This window comes from Drosophila busckii, chromosome 2R (assembly GCF_011750605.1).
Source record: "Drosophila busckii strain San Diego stock center, stock number 13000-0081.31 chromosome 2R, ASM1175060v1, whole genome shotgun sequence".
In the NCBI taxonomy this organism is placed as follows: Eukaryota; Metazoa; Arthropoda; class Insecta; order Diptera; family Drosophilidae; genus Drosophila; species Drosophila busckii.
In genome coordinates this window covers 6,490,601-6,508,463 of record NC_046605.1, presented here as the reverse complement: position 1 = coordinate 6,508,463, position 17,863 = coordinate 6,490,601, and the positions used below count along the sequence as shown (strand labels likewise).

General features: G+C 43.1%; 7 protein-coding genes across 10 annotated transcripts; 3 read left to right on the top strand and 4 right to left on the bottom strand.

The window, feature by feature from the left end:
* Nucleotides 1-145: 145 nt before the first annotated feature.
* Nucleotides 146-8,441, bottom strand: LOC108596979 (mucin-17). Of its 3 annotated transcripts, none has more exons than XM_017983233.2 (10): nucleotides 8,202-8,441; nucleotides 7,946-8,125; nucleotides 7,832-7,885; nucleotides 7,545-7,763; nucleotides 7,358-7,486; nucleotides 7,047-7,277; nucleotides 3,740-6,973; nucleotides 3,549-3,653; nucleotides 682-3,488; nucleotides 146-620 (listed from the first exon to the last, which is right to left on the bottom strand). In XM_017983233.2, exons 1-10 carry the CDS (start codon nucleotides 8,254-8,256, stop codon nucleotides 297-299), a joined length of 7,338 nt encoding a protein of 2,445 aa, XP_017838722.1. In that variant the 5' UTR covers nucleotides 8,257-8,441; the 3' UTR covers nucleotides 146-296. The 3 variants fall into 3 exon arrangements, with proteins under 3 accessions (XP_017838722.1, XP_017838723.1, XP_017838724.1); XM_017983234.2 differs by having other exon boundaries at nucleotides 7,545-7,757; XM_017983235.2 differs by lacking the exons at nucleotides 3,740-6,973; nucleotides 7,047-7,277 and having other exon boundaries at nucleotides 153-620; nucleotides 8,202-8,429.
* Nucleotides 8,442-8,777: 336 nt separating this feature from the next.
* On the top strand, nucleotides 8,778-9,672 carry LOC108597520 (protein transport protein Sec61 subunit beta). The gene is made up of 3 exons (XM_017984113.1): nucleotides 8,778-8,884; nucleotides 8,956-9,164; nucleotides 9,225-9,672. Exons 1-3 carry the CDS (start codon nucleotides 8,882-8,884, stop codon nucleotides 9,310-9,312), a joined length of 300 nt encoding a protein of 99 aa, XP_017839602.1. The 5' UTR covers nucleotides 8,778-8,881; the 3' UTR covers nucleotides 9,313-9,672.
* Nucleotides 9,573-11,265, bottom strand: LOC108597517 (rRNA N6-adenosine-methyltransferase ZCCHC4). Of its 2 annotated transcripts, none has more exons than XM_017984110.1 (3): nucleotides 10,839-11,265; nucleotides 10,594-10,788; nucleotides 9,573-10,541 (listed from the first exon to the last, which is right to left on the bottom strand). In XM_017984110.1, exons 1-3 carry the CDS (start codon nucleotides 11,216-11,218, stop codon nucleotides 9,782-9,784), a joined length of 1,335 nt encoding a protein of 444 aa, XP_017839599.1. In that variant the 5' UTR covers nucleotides 11,219-11,265; the 3' UTR covers nucleotides 9,573-9,781. The 2 variants fall into 2 exon arrangements, with proteins under 2 accessions (XP_017839599.1, XP_017839600.1); XM_017984111.1 differs by having other exon boundaries at nucleotides 10,594-10,783; nucleotides 10,839-10,871.
* A 56-nt stretch (nucleotides 11,266-11,321) lies between these two features.
* LOC108597518 (complement component 1 Q subcomponent-binding protein, mitochondrial) lies at nucleotides 11,322-12,542 on the top strand. The gene is made up of 2 exons (XM_017984112.2): nucleotides 11,322-11,617; nucleotides 11,738-12,542. Exons 1-2 carry the CDS (start codon nucleotides 11,419-11,421, stop codon nucleotides 12,322-12,324), a joined length of 786 nt encoding a protein of 261 aa, XP_017839601.1. The 5' UTR covers nucleotides 11,322-11,418; the 3' UTR covers nucleotides 12,325-12,542.
* Nucleotides 12,543-12,963: 421 nt separating this feature from the next.
* Nucleotides 12,964-13,667, bottom strand: LOC108595821 (TP53-regulated inhibitor of apoptosis 1). Its single transcript, XM_017981112.2, has 2 exons — nucleotides 13,444-13,667; nucleotides 12,964-13,381 (listed from the first exon to the last, which is right to left on the bottom strand). The coding sequence occupies exons 1-2, from the start codon at nucleotides 13,588-13,590 to the stop codon at nucleotides 13,265-13,267; spliced, it is 264 nt and encodes an 87-aa protein (XP_017836601.1). The 5' UTR covers nucleotides 13,591-13,667; the 3' UTR covers nucleotides 12,964-13,264.
* A 119-nt stretch (nucleotides 13,668-13,786) lies between these two features.
* Nucleotides 13,787-17,222, bottom strand: LOC108597474 (eukaryotic translation initiation factor 3 subunit C). Its single transcript, XM_017984048.2, has 3 exons — nucleotides 17,165-17,222; nucleotides 16,804-16,922; nucleotides 13,787-16,745 (listed from the first exon to the last, which is right to left on the bottom strand). Exons 2-3 carry the CDS (start codon nucleotides 16,894-16,896, stop codon nucleotides 14,079-14,081), a joined length of 2,760 nt encoding a protein of 919 aa, XP_017839537.1. The 5' UTR covers nucleotides 16,897-16,922; nucleotides 17,165-17,222; the 3' UTR covers nucleotides 13,787-14,078.
* Nucleotides 17,223-17,328: 106 nt separating this feature from the next.
* Nucleotides 17,329-17,855, top strand: LOC108595915 (p53 and DNA damage-regulated protein 1). The gene is made up of 2 exons (XM_017981206.1): nucleotides 17,329-17,596; nucleotides 17,666-17,855. The coding sequence occupies exons 1-2, from the start codon at nucleotides 17,365-17,367 to the stop codon at nucleotides 17,830-17,832; spliced, it is 399 nt and encodes a 132-aa protein (XP_017836695.1). The 5' UTR covers nucleotides 17,329-17,364; the 3' UTR covers nucleotides 17,833-17,855.
* Nucleotides 17,856-17,863: the final 8 nt, after the last annotated feature.

The following is a 17,863-nucleotide window of genomic DNA, read 5'->3' as shown; positions in this document are numbered from 1 at the left end:
CATTATTAATACAAACGAACGCATTAATGTGTTTTTTTTTTCAGTTTATAATATTGTAGTAACATTCTATAATTAATTTTTTAGAATAACATGTTATATTCCAAAACGCTTAGATTGACAAAAAAAAAAGTAAACTATTCTAAATTTTAACAAAATACAGCTCTTCTACGTGTGTGTTAGTATTAATGCTTTTGTCATAAATACAATATAATTAAATGTATTTTAAAGTAACTTACAATACTTTTCAAAGATTGGTTACTGTTCTGTTCAATTATATTTTCATACAGTTAAACTCCTTACTCTATAATTTCAATATCCTCTACTTCATCTTTAATCATTTCTGCAGGCGCGCTGCCCACAGGATCTGGCAGGATGCACTCATCCGACTGCGATAAGACGGGGTTAACGAAAAACTGCTGGCGGGTGTTGTTTTGAGCAGCACCAACCGCTGTGGATGTGAGGGGGGTAGACGTAAGCAAGGGACCTGCTCTAGATACTATCCGTACGGTTGGGATTCTTGGAGCATTGGTTGTTGTACTCTGGGGTGGAGCTGTTGTTCTTTGTGTGTTCAAGTTCATGGCAAGGCCAGAGCTACCTGTGGAACTACGCGCTGTAGCAGTCTGTAAAATACGAAAAACGATTAATTTGAATTCCAACTAAACTTAGGGCCGAGTGGCTCACCTGGTTGCTGCTGGATGGAGCACCGGCGAGAGTTAGCCTTTGAGCTTGAGCATTATTCAGCTGCTCGCAAGTAGAGATTCTTATGGTCATGGGCGTGCTGTTGCTGTTTGAGGCAGCCAAATGTTGCGGCGTTACGCTCAAGGCCGGCTTGCTCGATTTCGTTTGATAGCCAATGATATTTTTGTCTTTATCGTAAACGGGACGTTTGCCTGGTGGCAGGCAACTTGGACTTGACGTCGTTGCTGGCAACTGACGTCCTACAATGGCTACCTTGCTGGGCGCTGGCTTGGCCAAGGGCAGTACTGAGTTATTGCTGCCGCTGGCGACAGCTGGCGTAGTGTTAATAGCGGGACGTTGCGGCAATGTTTGTGGCGCCACTGTATTGGTCACGGAGTTCACATAGTAAACATAATTCTCCAACAGCTTGGTGCCCACATCGACATCGATGGGCAGCAGCGTACTTGTTTTCACAATGCTCTCGATGATGCTGGTGCGCTCTGCGACGCTTAGCGCGCTTGCACGTTGCGCTAATCCTTGCAGCACTAAGTCAAACAGTTGCACGCGTGTTTGCAGCTCCCCGCGCTGCTTGTCTGTGGGGCATATGGGCGGCAGCTGCAGCAAACCAGGCGGCAAACTGGTAGCATTCGGAGCTACCACAGCCGTGGATGCGGCAGTGGGCGGTGGATGTTGCTTCATGGTCAAGGTGGTGCCGCGCGGCAGCTGCTTGGACAGTCGGTCAAGTTTGGATGGCTGCGTAGGCTCAGTGCGACAAACAGGCGTGTCTACAGTTGGTGTCGTTGTTGCTGCTGGTGTTGTTGTTGTTGCTGTTGGCGTATCAATGGCAGCAGTTGCTGGAGCTGTTGCTTTTGCTGCACTTGAATGCAACTGCTCCAGTTTGGCACGCACTTTAGGCGGTATCACTTCCTTATCCTGCTTGGATATTATCTTGGTGGTTATGACTATGTACTGTGGTAGCTCAAGCACTGGCGCCTCCACCTTGGAGTGCAGACGCGTGGGATCAATAGCCAGCATGGGCCCATCCAGATTTGGACAACAATTGTCCAGTGCCACTTGGCCATGGGAGCGCTGACAACGTGAGGGAAACAGAAATGAAAACAGTTTTGTGCCTCCAAATGTGTTCTCATCATTGGTGATAGTTGCCGAAGGTATGTGGCTGCTGCTTGGTGGAGTTTGGGCAATAGCGCTGCTGGTCAAGCGTTGCGGTTGTGGAGGCGCCGTCACAGGCGCTGCTATAGCAATGGGCACAAGCTGAGGCACTGAAATTGCCTCCGACGCTGGCAACTGTTGCGGTTGTTGCTCAGTCTCCGCTTCTGCTTCTGGTTCCGTTTTGACTTCCAGCGGTGGCAGCGGCACAGGCAATGGCACCGCCTTGGCTACTACCGGTGGCTTTTTGCTTAGAACAGGCGCTGGTACACAAACTGATTGTGTCAACTGCACGGGCACCGCTTTTGCTGCTGCTCTAGACGCTAACAATGCCTTTTGCTGCAGCTGCCATTTTTTACAGATGCTGCGATTGAGCCTAACGCGTAGCTTGCGGCACTTGATTTGCTTAACTTGTATTGCTATTGCGGGAGCTGTTGCTACTACTGCGGCGGCCGAAGTTGTTGCTGCTTCTACGATTGCCTGTGGTTCTTCTTGAAGATTAGCTGGCACGGCGGCTGTTATAGCAATGGGGAATGCTATAGCTGGCCTTGCAGTTTCAATAGCAACATCAGCAACAGTTGCAGTTGCACTTTGCTCCTTGGCGCGCTTTGAGCTTGTAGGCTCTTCATCTGGCTGCGTTGTCTGCAGCTTACGCTTACGATTGGTGTATACTTTCGGTGGCCTGCCAACTGTTGGACGTGAAGGTGGCTCATAAGTAACATCAGACTCGGGTGAATCAGCTGTTGTTGCAGCTTGCAAGTGCGCTTTAGTTATGCGTATAACGCGCTTGGTTGTCTCTGGGCTGCTTGCAGCTGTTGTTCTTGCAACTTTGGTTGCAGTTTTCGATTTAGGCAGCACTTTCCGTGGGCCAACAGTCTTTGTTTCTTGTTCGACAACAGGCACACTCTTGGTCACAGCTGCCTCCGACTTGCGTGATGTGATTTTCTTAGGCTGTGCGAGTACAGGCATAGACTTTCTGCTGGGATTCAAACTCTCTGCTTTGCCAGCTTCAACCTGCTTCGTATTCTTGCCCAATTGAATTTGCTCTGCTTTGCCAGCTGCCACTTCCTTTGTATGCTTGGCCATTTGTTTTGGCACTGCCACCGGTTTAGCACTAGTACTTGCTTGTGGCAAGTTTTGTGGTGAAATAGAAATTACTGTTGCTTCTTTGCTCAATTGCTTTCTTGCTTTGAGTGCCATGGTTTTGCCTTTCTGAACAACTGTTGCCAAATTTGCTTCTGTTATAATCTCAAATGTTTTTCTGTCCGTTTGCTGGACTTCGTCTCTCAATTTTGAAATACCACTTAATAGCATACGCGATGTTTCCGCCTGCGTTAAAGCTTTCTTCTTAGCCGGCTGCTTGCTCGCATTGTCCATTACCGAGACAGAGATATTTATTCCCTCCGCTGCGGAGGGTGTAGCTGCTGTAGTTGATTGTTTCAAAAATGCAAACTTGTTGACATCTTTGCTTGGAGTTTTTGTTATAATAACTGTGTGACGCGCCTTTTCACCGCTGGGTAATAAAGCGCCTGAGTTGGACTTTACGGTTATGATTTGCTTCTTGAGCTCCTCTTTTTGGTCTAACTTAAGTTGTTTTGTTGGTGTTTGCTCTGCTTCCGTTACATGCGCTATGCGTCGTGGCACTAAGAAATACAATATTATATTAAATATCATTGTTTTAAATGCATTAAAGGCTGGCTTACCCGCTTTACTGCTGGTTAAGTGTTTTATCGACGACACTGTACCATTTTTGTTGTTCGTGCTTATTTTTGGCTTGCTTTCCAGCATATACTTTTGTTTTGGCAAAGCTAAAGAAATAGAAAAATTAATAATTAGAGAGCATAATTAACAGAGCTTTAAAGTATAAGAAACTAATTGTTTATAAGCTATTAACCATGTAGTTGCTTGATATCCGTTTCAGACTCGTCCAGCGATTGCTTCGAGCTCTCATCTACATTGTTATGGTTATCATTATCATTATCAACACTCGCTGTGACACTCGTTGTTTCAATAGCATCTTCATTTGCCACCGCTTGATTTAAATCCATTGGCTGCTCTGTATTTTGAACACTTTCAGGTTGAATTCCAGCAGAAGCTTCAACTTCTGTATCAGCTTCAACACATTCAGAAATTTTCTCAGTAGCAACAACAGCTATATCAGTTGCAGTTTCCATTACATTTGCAGTTTCTACAAAGTCCTCCTTAGTCTTATTCGACTCAGCACTTGATGCAATTTGCTCATTGGCTTCATTTTCAATGCATGTGCCTTGAGCCAAAGCATCTTCAAGAATATGTTGGGCTAATAAAGCTATTTTAGCTTGTTCCACTTCACTTTCAACAATATTAGCTTCTTTTAGAATGCCTTGGGAAAAAGTTGCACTTTCCTCCTTGGTATCATTTGACGCAAGTTGCTCATCAATTGCATTTTCAATCACTGCCAACGCATCTTCTATACTAGTTTGGGGTATTGCACTCGTTTGAGCTTTCTCCACTTCATTTTCAAAATTTTGTGGATTATCTAGAAAACCTTGGAAAATATATGGACTGTGGAATAAAGCATCCTCTTTAGAAGGTTCCATGTAAACACTCTCAGAAACATTTTCTGTTTGAATAGCTTCTTGAGTTGCTGTCTCTGTTCTATTTACATCCATTGGTTGCGTAGCTAGTAGAGCTTCCTCAGTATTTTGAGTTATTTCAATTTCACTTTCAGCTTGAGTTGAAGGTCTAACTTCAGATGGACTTTCAGGAGTTGTTGTAATTTCCTGTACATCATTACTTGCAGCATCCATGCTTTGAGTGTCCAGAAAACCCTGGAAAAAGTATGGACTGTCAACTAAAGCGTCCACTTTAGTATGATCCAAATGAAAACAATCCGTTACAACTGCTGTTTCAATAGCTTCTTGAGTTGCTGCTGCTGTTGTATCTACATCCATTGGCTGTGTGGTTAGTACAACTTCCTCAGTATTTTGAGTTATTTCAATTTTGCTTTCAGCTTGAAGTAAACCTTCAACTCCAGATGCACTTTCTTCAAAGTCCTTTGTATTTTCGACCAATGGTTTTCCTTTAGATTCTACAATGGTTTCAGTTTCAATTTGAATTTGTGCGCTCTCTATAATTGCTGTTTCAAAGTGTTCCAATTCTGTCACTTCACCAGCTGGCTCAGTTTCAACTGTTACTTCCCCTTCTATTTGAGTTTGAACTTCCATCTCCTCAGTTGGAGTTGGCATTCGTTCATCCGCCACTGAAGTAGTATTCGCAATATTTTCCGCAAGAGATGCGAAAATGTGTATTGTATCAGTTTCCTTGGCATCACTTTGTTCGGTTGCTTTTGAAGTTATCTCTGTTATTTCTAGCGGCGCCTGAGTTTCAGTTTCTCTTTCAGAGTCTATTGGTGTTTTTAAATTGTTATCCAAATTTTTTGCAACAGTATCCAGTTGTTCTCCAATCGTTACCGCGGATAATTTTAATTGTGCCTTCGCTATAAGAGGTTCTCTCTTTATCAACACACGAAAATTCCCGCATGACCGTATAAAGAAGCTGTTACAATCGATGCTTTGCAATTCATTGCATTTATCATTTGATGGATTAAGTTTATCTATTGATGATATTCTTAAGGGAGCTGTTGACTCGCTTTTAACTTTCTTCGGTTTACCGCGAGCTCTTCTAGTTTTTTCAACGCTTGCGTCTTCAACTTTGATCAGAGCCTTAGGTGTATCTATATCCGCATGATTGTTGGGCTCATTTTGTTCCGATGTATCTGAATTGGTAACAGATCGTTTCTTTAGTGGCAAACTGCTTGTCGGCGGAAAACTTTCCCCAGTTCTTGGCGTTAGTCTACGCGGTCGGGCGGTTTTTCTTGTTTCCAAATTCAAACGACAAGATCGTTTATTGCATTCTGTTAAATTCTTGAAGACAACCTTTGAATCAGCCATAAGTTTTTCAAGTTCCGTTAATCTGGGCTTGCGCGAAGACTCCATACTAATGCTGCTATGGTGATCTGATTCACTCTCAGCCAAAAATGTATTTGAGAATTCTATATTATCGTCACTTGTTTCTAAAAATGGAACTGCTGACAGAAAAGAGCTCTCACGCTCGATTGACAAGCCGTCTGATGTTGACAGTGATAGTTTTGTTGTGGCGTTTGTTAAATTATCGAAAGGTTTTAGGGGTTCAATGCCAACTTGATTCTCATTCATTTTGTACTCATTCTCTTCTGTTCCTAAATTCGTTACGTGCTTTTCACTAACTACGCTAATACTGTCTTTTGATTGGCATTCATTGTCTGCCGCTAGATCTATTGCTGTGTTTTTATTGTTTATTGTATTCTCATTAGCATTCCCACTTGTTTCAGTAGTCTTCGTTATAAGGCAGATAAGCTCATCTTTATCAATTCTTGTATTTTCATTATTTAGTTCTTTATCGGCACCAGTATTTTGTATGAGTTTTCCTGTTATAGTTTCTTCATTGCTACTTTTTTCCATGTTTTTCAATAGATTGTCTACATGTGTTAGTTGTTCACTGTGAGTTGTTTTTTTTATCTTCGGTGGTCTACCTCGACGCTTTGGTTTATCTATAATTATATTTAGTTGCTTAGTATCCTCAGTTTTTGTATCCGTTTGCTGCTCTACTACGAGATCTTTCTCCGGTGCCTTTTTTTCCTCTTCTTTTAAATTATCGTTCGGAAAATTTGACTCAGTCTGTGGAGGTTGTTGCGTTATCAACATTTGATTATCCACACTAACCGAACGCGCAGCCTTGATTTTAGGTGGTCTGCCGCGTTTACGTTTGTGGCAACCACTGTCGCTTTCTGCATTGCGCTGTTCAGTCTTTTGCATCAGCTCTTTATCTTTATGCAAGTGCTCATTGGAGTAAGTAAGCTTGCGCACATGCTTTTTATTTAACGATTTAGAGGACGTGCGTGTAGAGGAAATACTGCGTGGTTTGGAGCCGGAGCGACTTTGAAGCTCTGCATCAATGTTGTTAATTTCTTCAGCAATATTTAAGCTAGAGCGTTCAACTGTTTCATATGTTAAATTATCGTCTACAAAGTCTAGACCATCAAGCGATTTGTCAGACCCATCGAACAGACGCCGTTTGCTGTGGCTTTTTTCGCTGGGCTGCTTTTCATCTGCAAGAGTAAGGTACATTTTGCGATGAATTTGAAAAATTCAGATAAGAAAAAGCACATGGATAGAACATACCTGGTACTGAGTGCTTTTTAGGTGAGGTGCTGCTTTTAACCTGCTTGCGTTTAGACGATGATGTTGATTTATGTTCGTTACTATCCCTATTCCTATTCTGAATGTATTTTTCATGAGATGGCGGCGTCTCGGCACTACTTAAATTATTTAAATATGATAGAAGCTGCTCTTGCCGCCACTCTTGTTGCTGCTGTTGGGTCTCGTCTTCGGAAACCACGGGTGTCACAGTGTCTACACGTATTTGTGTACGCATATTATGAATATTATCAGACGGCTGGCAGTATCGAACTTATAGTTTAACAACGACTTACCCGATACAATTGTCGTGTTTGTGTTGGTGTCCGTTGATATATCAATAACTTGTCTGCTATCCCTTAGCATACCGTCATCCGACTCAGAGTCATAAAAGTTATCTGTATCATCTTCGAGTTCTTGCAAATCTGCAAAAATATTTATAGTTATTAATTGATCTACTAGCTATGTATATTATTTACTTACTAAGTGGATCATTTTTTGGTTCGTTCTTGCCTGGCTTAAGGTTTGCCTTATTAGCCTTTATAATGGTTATAGACTTCTGTTTCTTTGACTCAAGGAAACTATCAGTCTTGTTCTTTGCACCAGAAGTGTTTCCTCTGTTAGAAACTGTTTTAGGCGCGCGTTTCACAGTATTCGCTGGTAATTTGTTGCTAGGCTTGACAGGCTGCATCAACGCTTCACCTTTTATGAAACAAAAACAATTTCCATTAAACAATTATTTTACGAAGTCTTAAAAAAGAAAGTCTTACCCAAATCATCACTTGAAGTGGAACTTGAGCGTCGCTGCAAACGAGAGCTGCTAGCTATTTGTAGATAAATTTATTAGAAATTGCAAGTATATATTTATTACATTAATTACATACATATATTTGTTAATTCATCGTTAAATGGTTTCCCAGCAAAAAGCTTTTTAAAAATGTCCGCATCAATGGATGAGGACCCGCTCGAATCAGACGATAAACGTCTCTGCCGACTGTAGCGCAAACTAGCTTGGCTTGATGTTGACGTCGCTGGCGCTGCGCGTCCCTCGTTTGTTTTGATGCCTGTTTTTAATGTTTAATTTAATAATTTGCAACTTGCACAAGTACATGCGCTTATTATAATTATATTGAGCATCACCTGGCAGCACTATATCTTTGTATTCGTCTAAATATTCTATTTCAATATCCTCCATATTTATTAGCTGTAGCTAACTTTAAGTTGGTTGTTTAAAAATTTCTCTTTTTGTGTGCGCTTTGTATTTACAATTTATGGGTCGGCTATAAGCAAGAATTTGGGCACCATAGTAACGGCGCTACAAACTCAAGCCGCAACACCAAATATTATATTAATTAACGAAAGAACTTCACAAAGATAAAAATATTGCGCACGCGAAAAATAATAGAGTTGCTGCGGTTATCTGCACATACATCAAAGGCAGTATCGATACTATCGCTATCGATCCTTCGATGCAATCGTCCTTATATCAATAAAATAAAACAAAGTCAATAAAAATGCAAATCTATATCCTTGTAGTGCTGCAGCTTAAATAAATTGAGTTATGGCAACATATTAATAATATTGCAAATGTTCGATTTATATGAAAAACTGGCAACACAATAAATGGTCCCACTGACATTGCGCTGACGCGCGTGCTATCGAATACGAGCTGTCAAATTTACTCGATTGGCAGGTGACGTGGAACACGACTACAAGAACTGTCAAAACTAACAACGCTCTCAACATTTTCCAGGTCAGCAAACAGCACAGTCGATACTCAGTGCACTTACTGGTGTTAATAAAATTAAACATAAATTAAAATGGTAAGTAGTTGCAGCTGAAAGTGTTAGTTAAACAAATAAATAAACCATGTGTTGTGTGCGTGCAATTGTAGCCTGCTCCTGCTAGTTCAACCTCCGTTGGAAGCGGCTCTCGCTCGCCCAGCAAATTGTCGGCGCCACGTAGCGCTGGTGCTGGCGGTGGCAGCACACTGAAACAACGCAAGACAACAACGACAACGGCGGCCAGGAGTCGTGCTCCAGGCGGTGCAGGCACCGGCGGAATGTGGCGTTTCTACACAGACGATTCCCCCGGCATTAAAGTGTAAGTTATACGAAGTTAACACTGATTTCTTCAACTAATGTGTATCCTTTTTAAATGCAGTGGACCCGTGCCAGTTTTGGTTATGTCGTTGCTGTTTATTGCATCGGTCTTCATGCTGCACATCTGGGGCAAATACAACCGCTCATAGACATTTTTCATCGTAGCAAATAAATACTTTCACCTCAACGAACGAAACGCGACCCTAAAATGTCGACGTCATCAGATTTTTTAACAAAACGACATCTTCAACAATAACAACAACAAATGAACAGTCGCCGCTGCTGGCACTGTTGCTACTGCATTCCGTTGGTTGGGGCATTGGTGTTTTCCACTTGAAATTAATTAATTGTCTAAGCTTAAGTTACCCGTCGTTAAATCATAAAAACTAAATTGTATACATAATTTTTTCCAAAAAGTAAGCATTCCACAATTTATGGTGGACGTGTTCATGTGCATTAATTCTGCGCCGTATCCCGACGCATTACTAAATTTTCAAAAGTGTCAACAATTGAAAAGTTATTATTATTGGGAACATTGGCACTTTGTTACAGCCCTGCAAGTATTCTCTGTTAAATAATATAAAACGGTAGATGTGCTCAATATCGGCGTGTATTTGGCTATAAATGGCGGGGCATGATAACAGTATGTCCCATAAAGTGCGATTCTTTGAAGTATTTATACCGCTGTAGACATTTGCGCTCATTGTGTTTGCTCTGTCCACAGATAAGACAGCCCTGTTGTTGGAACTGCTTTCGCTTTCTCTGCCAGCGCTGCATCATGCGCCACACCTGGCAATTTGTCTCAATGTGTCCCAGTTGACCGCAGAGCCAGCAATGTTGCTTGCTCTGATAAAGCTCGCAGTTGTGACCCTCGCGCTGGCTGCATCGTCGACACTTTGTGCAGTGGACATAATTGGGCTTAACGCAGATATCACAGCTGGTGCAGTGCTTGTATGTTTGACCATTCAGCGAGGAGCAGTTGTTGCAGCGCTCACAGTGCGTATTCTCCAAAGCAGTATAGCGTTGACACTTGTCGCAGAACTTATAGCCATGCTCCTCTCGCAGCTGCAACAGCTCTAGCGGCACGTTGGTAAAAACGCGCACAGGCGAGCCATAAGACCGACTTGAGGGACCCACATTTGTGTACCTTTCGTGATTAGTGTAGTTTAGCTTGTAGTCACAGGCAGCTAGCTCTGGCATATCCTTTCTAATGTAGTTGCCCATATAATAAGGATAAACCCAGAATATGGACAGCGGCGTATTAACAGGTAGTTCATTGAGATCATTATGCAGTCGTCTTAAGCTGCGAAGCGTGTGGGCTATAAGCTCAGTGCGACAGCCGAAAGGCGGATCCGTTACAATTAACAAGCGTTCCTGACTGAAATGCTTATAAATTAGTAACGGCTTTCAAAATATGATCAATACCTCACCTTTTGCATTTGAGAAACATTTCAAATGGCTGGCGTTTGTAGAAAAAGTGATTATTGCACATGTTATAAAGGCAGAATTCCTGTGGATTCAGATGTTCAGCAAAGCGCTCATCAAAATCAAGTAGGAAGCTTTTTATGTTGCCAGTGCGTCGTAAATGGAAATGAAGACGTGGTGTGCCCATGCAGACGACTTTGCTAAAGGCAGTAAGATATTAAACATCCAAGCTGCTTAACCATAAACTTACTCAATTTTAAGCGCTGTGAATTGATCCTCAAAGAACTCCAGCGTTTTGTCATCGAAAAAGTACTGTGCATGCACTTGATCCTGAGATAATGCTTCCAACTCTCTCGTAGGATCTATATACACCTTATCAGAAGTCACTGCATTGGGATACTTCCCCACCAGTAGCGGTTGCCTATGCTTGTAGTTCCAATCGCTTTTTTCCATGCGGAAATTACACAGTTTGCGGTCACGATGTGCAGAGCAGGCAAAGTAACCGTCGTTAGGGGTCTGGCGATAAAACAGCAGTGTTGGGCCGTGTGGGCAGCAGGGATGTAATTGCGCCGGCTCAGCATCTTCATCCTCAACCACGAGTTCAAGCTTTTCCTTAATGTTTTCAGTCATAATCCTCAAAAATATGAACTAAAACAAAAGAATTTTGTTGGAGTTGCCATATCTCGTCACATTTTACCAACAACATCGTTATCGACTTCCCTTTAATCGATATTGCCCTCATCCCAATTACGCTTTCAAGTTGCAACACATTTTCCGTTTCCAATCTTTGTAGCAAGCCGCGTATAATACCTAAAGCATTATATAACAAAATGAACTCTCTAAAGACTGCAACATTGCGTTTCGCCAATTTGGCCACCGCTGCAACTGGAGCTTGCAAGCGTGATTTTGCCCGCAGCTTGTGGCATATGACCAAGAAGCCGGCGGAGCTGACTGGTGACCATGTTACTGTGTTGAATGTGCACAAGCCCAGCCTTAATTGCACCTGTGGCTGCAATGTCCACACCAAAGGTAATTTTCCATTCAAAATGGTTAGAGATCAGGGGCATGTTTTACTTACGGTTACATAACCTTAAAAACGTGCTGCTGATGAAATTCTTATAATAAAAATTTGTTTTTAATTCTAAATAGGCGAGCGTGAGCTGGTAGAGTTCCTTGCTGAGGAGATTATTGCCGAGCGCAAGGTGCAGAAGGGCAAAACTGTGCCTACCACCTTGGAGGGCTTCAGCGTACAGCTTACCGGCGCCGAGGTGGAACTAGTCAAGCAGTCAGACAAAGAAAAGGTAGTCATTACCTTCAACGTCAATCACACTGTTGACAGCGAGGATGAGCCAGAGATTAATCCCAATGCTGACAAGCCAGAGATGGGTGAAATGCGCAGCAAGCCCCAGTTCGAGGTGGACGTTATTAGAGGCAACTCAACGCTGTCTTTCACCTGCTCCTATCTGGAGGGTGAGGCGCAGGAGGGAGAGTACAATGATGTTTTCTCCATTGATGAAATGTGCATCTACGAAGGAGAATGGCACGATAAAATCTATGCTGTTGCCGGCGATGTTCTCGATGGGTACTTGTACGATCTGCTGATGAATCTGCTAGAGGAGAAGGGAATCAGCAATGTGTTTGTCGAGAAACTCTCTGATCTGGCCACCGCTCACGAGCACACATCTTACATTGGCTTGCTGGAAAAGCTATCCAAGTTCTCTACCAACGCCAAGTAAAAGCGTCTTTTGCTTATTTCTAATTTTAAGGCAAAAGTTGTGTAGGTTTCTAAGTTATATTTTATGGCATTTGTAAACCAAGAGCAATTTATTATTATATGTGCTTTTGGTCGCATCAACATAGTTATTAAGCCATAAGATTGGCAGTGCAACGTGTAGCATATGCAAGTTTGTCATTCAGCGTGGTATATGTTGGAAATTTAAATACAAACACATTTTGTTCAAATCAGGCTTTAAATTTATTCGTAAAACTTGGATCTAGAAATGGCGTGGAGGTCCTTGTTTAGGCATTTCGAATCTGTTTGGTGATAAGGTCTCTGGGCGTCTAGTCTGTCCCAACGGCGACTGCGCCAAGGCAAGCTCTGTGCAAAGTGCACAGACGACAAGGATTAGCATCACAAGCGATGACAGCAACTGCATTTTGTGAATTTGATTTAAAGACTGTTGTCAGAAAAGCTTTACCTTTGACTTTTATAGCTACATGAACAATAAGAAAACCACTGTGATGGGAAGTACCTAAGAGACGACAAGGTTTACGGCTGCGATAAGCGATGCTGTGATTCCCAATGTGCTCGCGAGAAGATTAAGAACTATGAACATACATACATATGTAGTCGGCTGTACAATGAATATTTACAAACTTTAATAACGAACAAGCGTTATAGGTTTACATTTGTGTTTCAACTTAACAATAATCAGTAACAAATAATATACACTTTGGATTGTTATATGTTATGGGAAGGGTAACTTTAGTTTAATTAGTCGAGTAAAAACTGCTATTGGTACGCAAGCCCTTTTCAAGACCTTAGATAGTGGAACTGCGCCGGTGTCGTGGCTTTTCATTGACTTGAATTGCGTGCTCATTAACGCCCCGTGCACCGTTACTGGCATAAATGCATCGCTCTGTCAGGCCGTTTTTGGTAGTCTGCGGCAATTGCGGTCAACTTTTATGTTGTCCGCCTTGTTGTTTACTGCCACTTGCACTCTCGTACTCGCTGCTGGTCGTATACTCCGTTTCAATTTCACGCAACTCAATTTTTTGCTCACGCATAGCGCGCTGTAGATTAAAGTTCATAGATAAAAAATGTAGGCAAGGCTTGCTCTGTGTATAACACTTACCTTTACACATTCCTGGTATACCTTGAATATGGGTGCACACACAGAATCGTCTGTGTGGCCTTTGAGAAAGCGCTCCGAGAACCAATTGTTGAAACAGGCATCGTATTGCTTCTTCAGCTCGTTGCAGTCCTCACCAATGCTGTTCATTCTGTCACCCAACACACAAATTTTGAATGTCCAATTTCCCAAGTTGTTGAATAATAATGGAAAAAAATGTGCGGCCGCCCTACGCGCACATCGATAAATCGATAGCCGAAATGAGCCATCCCTAAAAGTTGGTTGCTAAGCAGATTTATCAAATTTGAATTAAAAAAGGAGATTCTTATTTGTTTCTGGTTTTTTGCTTTACGGTTTATATTTTTAATCATAGATTTTCGCATTTATCATTTATAAAGTGTGTTTTTAGGCATTTAAGCATTTAAACATTTACACGAAATAACATAATTAATTTAGTTACAATGGCTTCAACTGTTGAGTGGGTGCAGACCTCCGATTCAGTTTATAAGCTGAATCGGAGGTCTGAGCACAGCTATGAACAGTTGCATTTTCTACTCTTGCGCGATGCCATTGCCTTTTCATTTTCATTTCCATGTAATTTGCTTATGGGCTAATGCTACTTGGTGCCTTGGCTCCGTCTACTCCTCCTCAATGGTTTGCACTTGTTGTTGCTGTTGTTGTTGTTGCTGCTGCTGTTGTTTGTGGTGTCCACGCTGGTTGCGATTACGTTGATTGCGATTGTCGCGTCGCTGGCCGCCCCAATTGCCGCCCTGGTTGTTCTGATTGCGGTTATAGCCGCGATCCCGATTACCCATGTTGCCGCGCTGGAAGAAGTTGCCCTGCTTCATATCAAACACCTTTTCGTTGACATCCACCAGATTGGTAACCTTGTCCACAAATTGCATGGCCAGCGCCTGTAGACGCGATGGCTCCGAACGATGCATGACCACCGTTTCGGTGGGATCATCCAAGCTAGCCATCAGCTCCTCATTGATGATCATCTTGCTTATGATGGAGTGCACCTTGGGTAACGGAAGTTCGTACATTTGGGCCAGCGAGGGTATGCTAATAGAGGTGTAGACATTCGAGTACGTGAACAGATACGTGCGCAGTGACTCCTCCTTGATGAACTTGACCAGCATTTCACGAACTCGATCGGATTCATAGAACAAATCCCACACCTTGGTGTTCATTTTCTTGTTGACAATGAAATTGGCGCAAGCCTGCCAGTTACCGCAACGCATAGCCTTCGCGGCGGCCACAACATGCTCACGCATGGACTCAGGAGGACCAACAAGCGATTGGCGTTCCGAGGAACGCAGCTGCTGGTAGAAAGTTTTGCTGATCATGCGACGACGTGCATCAAACTCATGCGCTGCAATGTAGGGAATTTCGAGCAGCATGGCGGAAACCAAATAGACGCACTCCAGCAGCTCCAGATTGATGTGCATGTGGAATGGCATCTGGCGTTGTTTTTCGATTTTCTCCTGCTCTGCAGAGCGCTCATGCTGTCTCTGTGGCAGCAGACCCTGCGCCAACAGCTCCTTGGGCTTGCCAGTAACCATCAGATCGACCAGACAGTGATGCGCATCCTTAATATTCTCCTGACGGAACGCGCACAGACCCAAATTGGCCATCATGCGATTATAGAGTATGCGCGTGGATGGATCCGCGGCATCAATGTTGTCCTGCAGATGGGACATTAGCACCAGATCGCGTGCCTGGAACCAATTGTCGTGCATGGCATGATGATAAATATGCGCCAATATGGCACGCGTACGTATGCGATCTGTATCGTCCTTGGCATAAATGAACTTGCAGAGCTTGTCCATGACCTCAACAGAGGATGGCGCCGTGGTTGTAGTTGCTGCTGTGGCGGGCTGCTCGCCGCGCTTGCGCTTAAGCACCTCCGGATCGAACTTATAGTACAGATGCTCAATCTTGCGCAGATAGATGCGGCAGCGCTCGTTGTTGCTGCCGGCACGCTCAAAGTACTGCACAACCAGCTCAATGGTTTTAACCACATTGACTTCGTCCTTGAGACGGGCCACATAGTCGTTCGAGTGTGGATCACACTCTTTCAGCAGCTTGGTGAACTCATCATCCAAACGCTCCACAGCAGCCAGAGGACAGCCGCGAATAAAGTAAGGCGCGGCGTTGTACTCCTCTTGCTCCTCAGCAACGCTCTCATTCATGTTTATGTCCGGATTGACAAGCAGTATCTTCATCATGCTCTGCATAACCTCCAACAACAAAGCCCAGTGCTCCAGCTTCATGGGCTCTGATATCTTCTGGTTGTAATCGTAGATTGCCGAGATGATATTAAAGTGGATCTTGACGCTAATGGGCACGCCCAGCTGATGCAGCTCGGCTATGTCACGCAGCTCGAAGAGCAAATCAATTTGCAGGCGACGATCGGTACGTTTCTTACCGCGTGCGGACATAATCTCGATGAGCTTGGCCAGCACCAGAGGAATGTCAATTTCCGCATCCTTTTCGAACATCTTGGGCTTCTCCACCACATTTCCCTTGACAACCGTTTCCCATTCGCCATCCTCATCATCTTCGGCACGCTTGCGTATCTTGTGCTTCTGCTCCTTACGTTTGTCCTTGCGCTTATCATCATCCTTGTCTTCTTTTTCGGTGGCGCGCTTAAGGAAACGCTCACGCATGTTCTGATATTGATTCTCATCCTCAGAAGACTCTGTCTCCGATTCGGTATCTGGATCCCAGTCAATTGAGTCATCGGAATCATCATCATCCGCTTGCACCTTGGCTGCTACCACTTTCACAGCCTTGGGTTGGTCGGCCGGCTTGGTAACGACGGGTGCGCTAATGCCATCATCGCTGTCGGCATCGGCACGCTCGGCATCACTGTCTTGAGCTTCGACTTCTTCGACATCACTCTCCTGATCGGGAGCTTCGCGGAAACGTGCCATCTCCTCCTCAAAGTCTTTGATGTACTTGCGAACCTTCTGACGCAGTGTGCCCAGAGATTTCGTGTTATTTTTGGAGAGATTCTTGCGTCCATCGCGATCCTCCCACACCTCATTAATGAAATCCTCTAGCTCGGCCAGGCAGCGTATGTAGAAACGCGGCGTAATGCCATTCTCCTCCTTGGAGATGACCGGCAACGCCTTTGTGTAAGCGCGAGTCAAATCTTCAAAGCTGCTCAAGGTGTTGGCAATATCCTTGATCTTCTTGTGGTTGCGTATCGTTTTAATGATATCCGTAAGGTTCTCATAACGCTTCTCCTTAGTTGAGCGTACTACACGCTTAACTTCTTCCTCGTCATCGCTGAATTGCTGTGTGGATAATGTACTATTAGGTACGCCAATTTATTAATAAAATTGTATTACTCACGAAATTTGAGGCTTTGTTGTAGTTCTGTACGAGAACCTCTTCCTCACTGGACTCGGATTCCGAGTCGGAGCCGTTGGCAAAGAAACGTGACATAGTGTTTTCTTCTGCTTATGCCGCTACTGCAAAATAAATGCGAAACAAAAACACGATTAGATTTGAAAGTGCACTGACTGACGGCAACTGTGTTGAGGTTATGTGGAAGCGGCCAACATGGCGTTTGCGAAAATTTTGGTGGCACTTTTTGTCATATTTATGGTGTTTATTTGTTCGTACAAAACATTGAATATACAGCTGGTACACTGCACTTGCTTCTAGTAAGGGTTTAGCTATCTTCTTCTCACGATAATTTATAAAAACTTACAATTAATACAGCAAACGAATGTCATTAACAAGACATCAAAGTAAAGAGGAATATCGATAGGTATAATCGATACTCATGCAAAGATATCGACAGTCTGGCCTTCTATATACCTAAGAGTATAAAAATACTAAAACAATTGGCATATCGATAGTAGACAACTCTGGCCTCACTTCATTTTTGTTTATTATATTTTGGCAAACATGTCCACAACAGAGCTAGACAAAAGTATACAAATAATAACGCAAACTGAAGAGTTGGCCGACAAAATTCTGGCCAACAAACATGAATTGATCGAATTGGACAAGCGTCGACAGCAGAACAGAGAGGCACTGCGTTTAATAGAAAAATCTGAAGAGGAAAAAACATGGATTACCATTGGCAGCATATTGGTTAAAATGAAACGGCACAAGGCTATAGAGCTACTTAAGAAAGGCAAGTAGATTATCGCTTTTGACATCATTCGCAATGGATTTTAATTAATAGCATTAAATAATATTATAGACCAGCAACAAATAGACCAGGAAATAAATGTGATGCACTCGGAACAAAAAGTGCTGGTTAACAAACATCGCGACACGGAGCTTAAATCCCCTTTCTCGGGTACTAATTTGAAGGCACTAGATCGCAAGGAGTTTGACGCACTTAAGGCTAATTTGCCAATGCTTTAAAATAGTCAAATAAACTTAAATACTTTAAATG